Here is a 10,585-nt window from a genome sequence, read left to right on the forward strand (position 1 = left end):
GGTTTGGAGTACCTAAGGAGATAGTCACCGACAATGGATCTCAACTAATTAGCTTCGCCTTTCAAGACTTTTGCAAAGACTGGGGGCATAAAGCTTAGCTTCTCAACCCCAAGGTATCCTCAAGCCAACGGCCAGGCCGAATCTTCTAACAAAACTATCATGAACTCTCTAAAAAAGAAACTGGAAAAAGCTAAAGGAGCATGGGCAGATCAACTACCGGCAGTACTATGGGCTTATCGAACAACCGCACGCACGCCAACAGGTGAAACCCCTTTCTCATTAGCTTATGGTTCTGAAGCTGTAATCCCAGCTGAAACAGGAGTCCCTACTGCATGGTACTAGTGGACTGAAGAAGAAAGCAATTGGGTCGAGCTTAACCACAACCTCGACACAATTGATGAACTAAGAGACAAGGTAGCTATTAGAAACGTTGTCTGCCAACAGAGAGCAACCTCTCACTATAACAAAAATGTTTGAATCATATCCTTCAAAGTTGGGGATTTGGTACTTCGAAAGGTCTTTCAAAACACCAAGCAAACAGGAGCAGGCAAACTGGCTTCCACTTGAGAAGGCCCTTACCTGATCACCCATGTAGTGGGACAGGGAGCATACAAGCTCCGCTCACGGAAAGGTTTGGACATCAACAACAGTTGGAATGCGAGACACCTAAGTTGGGCGTCGGAGGGTCGATGGCTATGCCATCGACCTCCCACCCACAAGGGACGTGCATGCAAACCAAGCTTCGACTGGGGGACAAGCAGAAGGAAGCAACCACACCTTTTCAAAGCGAAAGTCGACGACATCACTTTATCTCTCCAAGAGATAAACAAGGATAAAAATAACTCCGAATCTACCCCACTTGAAGACAACCAGCTCTGCAAGCTAGATCCACACTACTTCTGATTCCGGTTCTGCCTACGACCCAGATCTGCGAGCCAGCTCCGCACTGCTTCAGACCCTGACTCTGCCCAAAGTCAGCCCAGCTCTGCAAGTCAGTTCCGCTCCGCTTCAGGCCCCAACTCTGCTTAAAGTCGACTCAATTCTGCAAGCCAGTTTCGCACTGCTTCAGGCTTTAGTTCTACTCGCGTCGGTACATGCAAAAGTCTTGATGTCAAAGGCTCTTTAGTCAAATGACACTACTCGTACCAAATGATTATTCCTCTTGTAATACACTATTTCAAATACAATGATGTTTCAATTCGAGTTATATTTTGTCTGTGCAAAGCAAGCTAAGGGTATCAACGCCACGAAATTTAGTCTAACCCTAGACCTTCTCAAGCTCTAAGCTCAGACTAGGGGGACAAATGGACAGTCATCCTCCACGAATTTAAAACGCCATGACAGTCAACATACACTGACTCGGGTATTCGAACAAGGCAACCCACGCTTCGCCAAAACACTCCAAGCTTTGGCCACGCCAAACACAATGCAGGTATGATATAAACTATCTGTAAAGGGTAATACCCTTACCCTTATGGATAAAAGAGGCAAACAATATATATTTGTAAAGGGTAATACCCTTACCCTTATGGATATGAGGCATTCATCGGCGGAGCTACACCCTGGCAAAACAGCTAAATCCACACCAGGAGCACTCGGCAAACTCACCTTGCCTTGAAACGACAAGCTTGCCCGTGCCTCGATCAGCACACCAGCTCTGCCTCATTAAAAGTCCACGATCAAAAGCACTCGGCGTATAAGCCTTGCCTTGATTTGTAGCCCTGCTTTGCAAGCCTTCCTTGATTACAGCAGGCTTCATTAAAAGTCTAAGATCGATAAGCACTCCGCTTTTAAGCCATGCCTCGGTCAGTAGCCCTACTCCACAATCCTGCCTCGATTTGAGTAGCTTTCACTAAGTCTGCGTCAAGTGCACTCGGCGTATAAGCCTTGCCTTAATTGACAACCCTGCATCACGTGCTTCGCCAAGAGCACTAGATCCACCTCTCCAGGAGCTCTAGATCTGCCTCATTAACAAATTTAGGTCGGCACTACAGGCGGACACCCTACCTTGATCGGTAGTCCTACCCTCTCGGCAAGTGCATATAAGCCTTGCTTTGACGACATCATCACGTGCCTCGCCAAGAGCACTAGGTCCGCCTCGCCAGGAGCTCCGGATCTGCCTCATTAACAAATTTAGGTCGGGACTACAGGCAGACACCCTGCCTTAATCGGTAGTCCTACCCTCTCGCCAAGTGCATATAAGCCTTGCTTTGACGACATCAAAACGTGCCTTGACAAGAACACTAGGCCCGCCTCGCTAAGAGCTCCGGATCTGCCTCATCAAAAATATATGTCAGGACTACCCAGTAAATACCTTGTCCGGATATGTAGTCCTGCCTGATGAGTCTGCCTCATTAAAAAATTTATGTCAGGACTACATGACACACACTTTGCCTCGAATCCACAGCCCCACCATTTTAATGAGTTTGCCTCATTGAAATTTTGTATCGGGACTACATGGCACATACTTTGTCCTGGTCGATAGTCCCACCATTTTAATGAGCCCACCTCATCCAAATCCTAAGTCAGGGTTACCAGGTAAATACCTTGCCTGTAGTCCTGCTTTATGAGCCCATCTGATTTAAAATTTGTGTCGGGACAACCAGGTAAATACCTTGCTTGTAGTCCTGCTTTATGAGCCCGTCTCATTTAAAAATTTACGTCAGGACAACCCGGCAGATGTCTTGCCTCGATTTGAAGTCCTACCCTATGAGCCCGCCTCATTCAAAAATTTATGTTAGGACAACCCGACAAATACCTTGCCTCCTGAGCCCGCCTCATTAAAAATTTATGCCAAGACTACCCGACAGTTGTCTTACCTTACCTTGGTAAAACTCCTCTCTTCGATTCGAAAGAGCAAATCTCTAAACTTCTCGTTGGTTAACAAGAAAAACCGAAGTACCGGTGGAGATGTTTTTGCTGGTATCGACCCGGATTTGGATGCTCAAGTGGAATTTGGAGCATTCCAAAAACTTGGAACTGATTTACCTTGCACAAGAGATCGAGTTAACAAATGACGGTGAAATCCATGAACCAAGTTGGTAATCTATGTGGAAGAAACCGAATCAACTAGCTGGCAAGTGCATGTTACAACTCCCATTTGGTTTTAATTCCATTTCTGTTGGTGCCAAATCAACAAGTTGGATAAAGGCCTGAGTTAGATATTTGTCTTCCAATGACATCAAATAATTAAAACAAAACACCAACCTCAGTTACCACTAAATTCATGGCCACGTGACATCTATTGTCCTAGAGGGAGAAAGCCAATTAATGTCACAAGAAGAATAGCACCTCTAAATACACCGTGGGACCCACAAGTAATTTCTTATCCCAAATGGTGCTATGCCCGGTGCCAATCCCGGCCCAAACCCGGCACGCTGACTTGGCGCGGCCACCGGGCATAGCTTCCTAGGAGGATAAAAGAGGAATGGATTTTCTGGGTTTACAAAAATGGTCCCTTAAAAGTACTTTAACTATAGACAAGGGTTTCCCTTACAAAAATGGGTAAAATCATTCTATGTCATCTTCTCTCTTCAGTCGACTACTCGACTTCCTTTTGGGCTTCTTCAACTAACAACTCGGCATGTTTTTTCAACAAGTTATTTCTTCTTCTTCAAAGGAGTTGAATCATTAAGACGTTCCTTAATCAACCGATCCGATCCCTCTCTATATATTTGTTATTTTTTTTTCAGGTTATGTCTCTCTCTATTCTTGTGCGAATTTGCCCTAACTTCTACTGTCCACTGTTATTGATTAGTGATTTTCTTATGTTGGAGTAGTAATTTTGTTAGGTTGCTCATTGTTGTATTTATTTATGTTTGTTTAGGTTAGATTACTGATTTTTGTTAGGTTACTGGTTCAATTAATTTTGGCGATTTTACCCTAGCTTTTGATTTAGGTGATTTTGCTCAGATTTTGCCCTAGGTTTTGCTCGAAAAGGTCTGAAATAGGCTCAAATTGGTTCATTTGGCTAAAATTTGCCCTAATTTTGGTGTGATTGTTTTGAAATATGGTTACTTGGTCTGAAATATGGTCTAATTTGTCTGGAATATGGTTTAATCAGTCTCAAATTATTTCATCAAAAAAAAAAGTCTCAAATTATTTCCTAATTAGTTCATATATGTATTTCTTGGTAATGTGATGTTTATGTTGAGTTTTCTCTAATGTGATGTTCATTGGAGTTCCATATTTCACAGATTTGAAGTTAACCGTTTGATGGCAAAGACATACTTCAGTAGTTTATGGTGATGGGAAACACACAAGAAGCTTTATGCACGTGTCTGACTTGCCATTTCATAGATTGAGCTATTATGATTGCCAATTAAAACAAATAGATCATGACACTACCGACTGCGTAATGTAAACATATCAAGTAGCTGGACTTGTAGCTTTAATGGGAGGTGAACATGTTGGACCTTATAACCTGCGCAATGCAGAAGAGTTCACAATGTATAGCTCGCTCAGGTGGTGAAAGAAACAATAGATTCAAGTGCAACTGCCGAATTCAAACCAAACACAACAGAGTTGTTTCCCTAGATTCTTAATTGAAGTATACAAGGTTATGTACAATTACAATTATTGCAAGGAAGGAAAGTTCTTTTCATTCTCTTCTCTTTGATAAAATGGGGATAAAATGGTGGAGGCATTCTTGAAGGAGGGAAATCTGAAAGCTTCAACAGTGGTCCGAACTCTTGATCCAACTGGTGCTAGGGTATCAGTAGCAACCACAGATAGTGAGGAGGAAGATGAAGAATTATGTGTATATTGTGATACGAAATGTTCGAATAAGTGGGACCAAATAATGTGTATTTATAACTTATTTTATGAATCGATAAAAAGTTGTTTGACCCAGATGACTTTCATGTTTTCTTGAAAGAGTTTGTAGATTGAACCAAAACCAGATTATCCATTATCCTGTTAGGAAATAAAAACTCTACCTTAAGTTTAGAAGTTACACAAGTAGTGCAAGAAAGAAAAGAACTTAAGTAGCTCAAGATAGCTTATAAGTGGTTATGTTTTGAATGTTAAATATCATATAGTTGACCACCTTAAGTTTAGAAGTTACATAAATTGGTACAATAACAGAACTGAAATACATTTGTTACTAACTTAAAATGTCATCATGGTCTCGAACTCGAGATCTTCTTATGGTCCCTCGGATGGCCATGTCCCGAAGGACAATCTTACTTGGTCTCCCAAAATATGATATCTCCTTGCTCACCAACCAATCCTAGATCCTTTAGCCTCCTCTCTTGTTAAGTTACAGAACCGAACAACATCAAAACTATCACTCGATTCATATTCACTTCTACTTGTGTAAATTCTCTTCGACGGGTATACTTCTCTAGCAATCTGAATATCAAAGGAAGGGAATTTAAGTCAATTACGTGGGTGTATGATTGGAAATATACACTGGATAACCCAACACGAGAGTTCTTCATGAGTAATGAAATACGTCATGAACTCTCATAGGCAAGATTGGAGAGATTCCTTAAACATGAGTGCTCCACTCATCTTATGTAAGGAATGTCAAACTTTGGTACCGCCAAACGCCGCGTCGTAAAAGGAGGTTATAAAAGCGGATTATCGGGAATGACATGATAAACATGAAGTTAAGTGGGAGTACAAGACTGAATTATGTCCTCCTAACAAGGTTAGGTTTAGTATCTCTGGGCCACTTGAGGAGAAGCAACTGAAAATGTACGACCGTACTTTAATGGATTAATAGTTAATCATTAGCTTTGCAGTAGTTCTCCAGGTCAAGAAAGTCTGAAAAGATATGACGTATCAGATGAGATGCGAAGTGACATGGGAATCGAGCATTACACTTGTTCTAAGTACAAGTGGGAGACTGAAGGATATAGTCCTTCGGTCTGAAGGAGATGTCCTTCTGAAGGAGTGTCCTTCGACCAAGGTGGCAATGCGTACAACTTGTCAGTTAGGATGATGATAACTTTATCCGGAAGATTATCTAAGTCCGGTCTAATTAGGGGTCGTAATGCTTAGCTAGAAGCCGCTTACGATCGTCGGATCACTTCGGTAATCCGCTGCTAACATAGATTGGATCCTACAACGGGTTACACCAAAGAGTGGTAGCTTGATAAGAGAGAGTTGACTCGCAGGAGCTTGCCTATAGATGGATGTGATCCAGTCTGATAGTGCTTAAAAGATAGAAAAGAATCGGGCTCGAAAGAGAAGTCCGAAAAGGGAAAAAGCACAGTTTTGGGCCGGGAAGGGAATCCCTTAAAGGGATTCCCCTGGCCGGTCATATAAGAGAAGTGGGCCGGCCAAAACAAGCCCATAAGGGGCTGTTATGGCCGGCCACACTAAGGGGAAACCCTAATTAGGGTATTTCCCTAATTTGGGAATCCTAGAGGAATTAAACTCCTCTTGTGCTTATCTTTTCTGAGGGACTTTTTAGGATTCCTTATTTGAGTAGGACTCTACTAAGGTAATGCCTATATAAGGACCAGTTCTATGTTCAGAAAAGGTGTGGATTTTTCTCAAGAGAAAACTTCATCTCTCTCACAATATAAAGCTTATGGAGAGAGATGATTTTAGAGAAAAAGCTCCCAATCTATTTATGGAGTCAGAAGAAGAATAGTTCTTCTTTCTCAACCTTCAATGGAGTTCGAGCTGACAACAAAGAAGGGAGATCAAGTTATTTACTCGGGTGTCTCAAGTAGAGGAGCTACATATGAAGCTCTCATCTTCTTCAGGATAAAGTTAATGGAATCTAGTTCGTGGGAAAGCGAATCCAGGCATTCTACTTTCAGTTTCTAGTTCATTATTAGTTCATGCATATGATCCTGGTTAATTAGTGTTAAACATATGATGTTTGAGATCCCGCTTACAACACTAGTTAGATTATTAGTATGTATTAGATATGTACAAAACCCAATAGATGGTCTTCCGATTCTCCTCGGTATCTTCAAACCGTTTGTTAACAGTATTCAGCTTGATCCGCACTTCATCACAATGGTGTGGACAATCAGCCCCGGGGAGATGACATTGTTTCTAAATACCCTGTTATTCCGCTCCTTCCAAATATGATAGACATAGGCATTCATAAGCAGACGACCCACCCTAGCAGCAATAGAAGGCCCACCAAAGTGGTTAAGACACCACTGTAACTCCTCTTCCCAATCAACAACACATACTCTCTGAAATCCCATCTTAAGTAATAGCGGTTCCTATATATTCTTTGTAGCCGAACAACCAAAGAATAGGTGGAAATCCGTTTCTTCGTCTCCCCTACATAACACACATGTAGTGTCTATGACCATACCCCAAGTAGCCAGAAGAGGTCTAGTTTTGAGGCGTCTTCGGAAGGCAAGCCACGTGATAAAGCAATGTTTGAGTATACCACCCAGTGACCATACTAAGGAAGTCCAGCTCAATCGAGTTCCTCTGGGTCGAATTGCTTCATACGTGAGAGTAAATTCTCCATTTTGGCTAGGCATCCAGATTACCTCATCTCTGACAGTACTATCTACCACCACCTCTCTAGCCTCGACTGCGATAGTCCATAACATAGCTGCAGTATGAGTAGGAAAAGCCCAGCCCGACTGCCCAATAAACTGAGAGACCCGTACATCTAAATGTAGGTTGGAATCATTTCTATACCCCTCATCGAAAGCATCATAAAGAAGACCTCGAGGATGCCATAAGCCAGTCCTGAAAGTAGTATCCAGACCATCGCCCAAAGAAGTACTCAAGAGTCGCTGAGCTGTGGGCCTGCTAGCTAGAATCCGACGCTAACACCAAGAACTGTTACTCGAAGCTGAAAGAGTCCAAAAATGCTGATTTTTGAAAAGATTATTTCTCACCCATCAGCCCACAAGGTCCTCTTTTCCCTAATCAAATCCTATATATGGCAAAGGTTTGATGCCTCGAACGACACCTCGATATTACGAAAACCAAGTCCCCCTTCATCAGTGGGGTAACAAAGGCTTTCCCATCCAATGGGAGCTCTCTTACTCCCCATATCCACACTAGACCACAAGAACTTGCTGAAGATGGAGTTGATGTCATTTATTACTCTCTTGGGAATAACGAACATTGCTGCCCAATATAGTAACATACTGTTCAAAACCACCTTTACGAGGAGAACTCGCCCCGCGAACGATATAAATTGACTTTTCCAAAGTTGGATTCGTCCCTTGATTTTATCAATCAGCGGAATACAGTGACTATAGGTGAGACGAGACGATATAAGAGGCAACCCAAGTATCGGATAGGAAGAGAACCAGTACCGAATTCCAGAATACTAGTTATATCACTCTGACCTTGGGCCGAAAGACCAGCAAAGAAAACCGTACTCTTGAACACATTAGCCTGCAACCCCGTCGCCCGATGAAAACCAGTTAACACACCTTTTAGAGATTGAGTCGAACCCGCGTCTCCTCGAAAGAAGACCTAAGATCGTCGGCGAAACAAAGGTGAGTAACTTTCAGAACTCGACACTTAGGGTGTAGCAGAAACCGACCTGCTCTTTCCTCTCGATCAATAAGAATCGCGAATACCTCCATCATTAACACAAACAGATATAGAGAAATCGGACAACCTTATCGTAGACCTCGCTTCTCATCAAAATAACCATGGGCTTCACCATTAACCATAATCGAGAACTTAGACGTAGTAACACAGACTCGTATCCATTCTATGAATGTCCTTGGAAAATGAAACTTACTAAGGATTGAGAATAGTGAAGACCAGCGGACTGTGTCATACGCCTTCTTAAGGTCAATCTTAATCGTACACCTAGCCGAGACGTCTGGTCAGTGGTAATTCCGAACAATCTCATGGGCTAGCATGATATTATCCTGAATTGTACAGCCAGAAATGAAGGCTGATTGGTTCGGACTGATCATCGAATAAATAACTCTCTTCAGCCGTATAGTAAGAATCTTGGTAATGCTTTTATACAACACATTACAACAAGATATCGGTATGAAATCTGACATTGAAGAAGCATTATCTATTTTAGGAATAAGAGTCAAAAAGGTAGAGTTTACCTCTTTGAGAAGTTTTCCTGTGCTGGAGAATCTCTGAATAGCCTCCACAAAGTCATCTTCAACGATCTTCCAACACGCCTTAAAAAAAAGGGAAGAGAACCCATCCGGCCCAGGCAATCGATCAGAACCAATAATCTGTAAGGTAGCAAAAATCTCATCTCTAGTCACCCTCGTAATGAGAATAGCTCCTTCGGCATCCGCAAGCGAACGTGAGAAAATTAGGTATGGGATCTAATGCTTCATTATCCTCATCCTCCCGACCAAATAAATCCCGATAGAAGTCCACACATATATTAGCTATCTCCGCTGGATCCTCGACCACCGAACTATCCTCCCTAGTGAGTCGAGTAATAGCATTCCGAGACTTCTGCTGTTTGATAGAATTGTGAAAGTAAGTTGTATTGCTGTCATCGAGAGTAAGCCAGTCAACTTTAGCTCGTCGTCGGAGGATTGTGGTTCAGCCCGAACAACGTTACTATAGTTTCCAGTAGCTACTCTCTCTTGCCTCCGTAACACCGGGTTTGCTGGGTCTCCCTGCAATTGAACCTGCACTGAATGTAAAAAAATCCGGTTAACGGTTACTTGGTTCGTCACCCCATTGAACCGAACTTTCTTTCATTCATTCAGCCGAGCCTTCAAAACTTTGAGCTTTGTCACCATACGAAACATCGGATTACCCCGTACTGACACATTCCATACATCAGCAACAAGAGCGTGGAACGTGGGATCCTCTGTCCAGGCATTAAAAAACCAAAATGGAGTACGTCGGTGTATGTTGGGTGCAGCAAGTGGTATAATAATAGGAAAGTGATCTGAATCCCCAGTCGGTGGAAAATCTGCTTTAGCTAGAGGAAAAGAAGTCAGCCAACTACTATTAATAAGAGCCCGATCAATCTTGGAACCAATGTTCGCAACTCCCGTCTGCCTGTTAGACCAAGTATAGAAGCAACCTGTATATGAGCAATCGAACAGTCCCAAATCGGTAACATAGTCAAACATCTCATTGGAACCTTGAGATGGTGAGTTATTACCACCCCTCTTCTCATTGGCTAGCCGCGGAGCCTCAAAACCCGTCATAAGAAACTCAAGGTCCCTCCAAAGCTCCCGGCGATGAAAAGTACTATTACTTCCGTACACCACTACCAAATGGAAACCCGGGTAATCTGTAAACCGAACACAACTTGCAATAACTTGCCCCCCAACATGGGACACAGTAAAATCAACCCTATTAGGGTCCCAGCCAATCCAAATCCAACCTCCCGAAATAGCCACATTCCTACATGCTAAGTTAATCATAAAAACTATTGGGAGGTTGTTTCGACCTCCGAGGAGGTCTCCAAGTTTCTCTCTATACCCATAGTATTTTGGTCAGGATCTGTAGCAGTTCGTGGGCTATGCAAAGAAAGGTTTCCTTCCTCGTGGTAGTTATGATCCCTTCCCAAAGCCTCCTCTTCTTGCTCTCGGTTGGGGTCATCGAAATCAGCACCATCAACATTAGACAAAATGGATAAAGTGTTACGTGAGAGAACGCCAGTCGAAACAGTAGATTAATGGGGATACATAGCTTT

At 42.7% G+C, this 10,585-nt stretch overlaps 1 protein-coding gene and 1 long non-coding RNA gene across 2 annotated transcripts; one reads left to right on the forward strand and one right to left on the reverse strand.

Moving 5' to 3' along the window:
* The first annotated feature begins 3,475 nt into the window (after positions 1-3,475).
* LOC147544032 (uncharacterized) lies at positions 3,476-4,851 on the forward strand. Its single transcript, XR_015224344.1, has 2 exons — positions 3,476-3,692; positions 4,197-4,851. It is a non-coding gene; the product is annotated as an uncharacterized LOC147544032 (long non-coding RNA).
* A 4,781-nt stretch (positions 4,852-9,632) lies between these two features.
* On the reverse strand, positions 9,633-10,313 carry LOC147544033 (uncharacterized). The gene has a single exon (XM_086635570.1). It carries the CDS (start codon positions 10,311-10,313, stop codon positions 9,633-9,635), a length of 681 nt encoding a protein of 226 aa, XP_086491696.1.
* Positions 10,314-10,585: the final 272 nt, after the last annotated feature.

This window comes from Eschscholzia californica, unplaced genomic scaffold, assembly GCF_041429995.1.
Source record: "Eschscholzia californica isolate CP2 unplaced genomic scaffold, dmEscCali1.0.p SCAF_4, whole genome shotgun sequence".
NCBI classification, from domain to species: domain Eukaryota; kingdom Viridiplantae; phylum Streptophyta; class Magnoliopsida; order Ranunculales; family Papaveraceae; genus Eschscholzia; species Eschscholzia californica.

Excerpts from the sequence above, each read along its gene's own strand:
- LOC147544033 (XM_086635570.1), bottom strand. The coding sequence starts at position 10,313 with ATGATTAACTTAGCATGTAGGAATGTGGCTATTTCGGGAGGTTGGATT.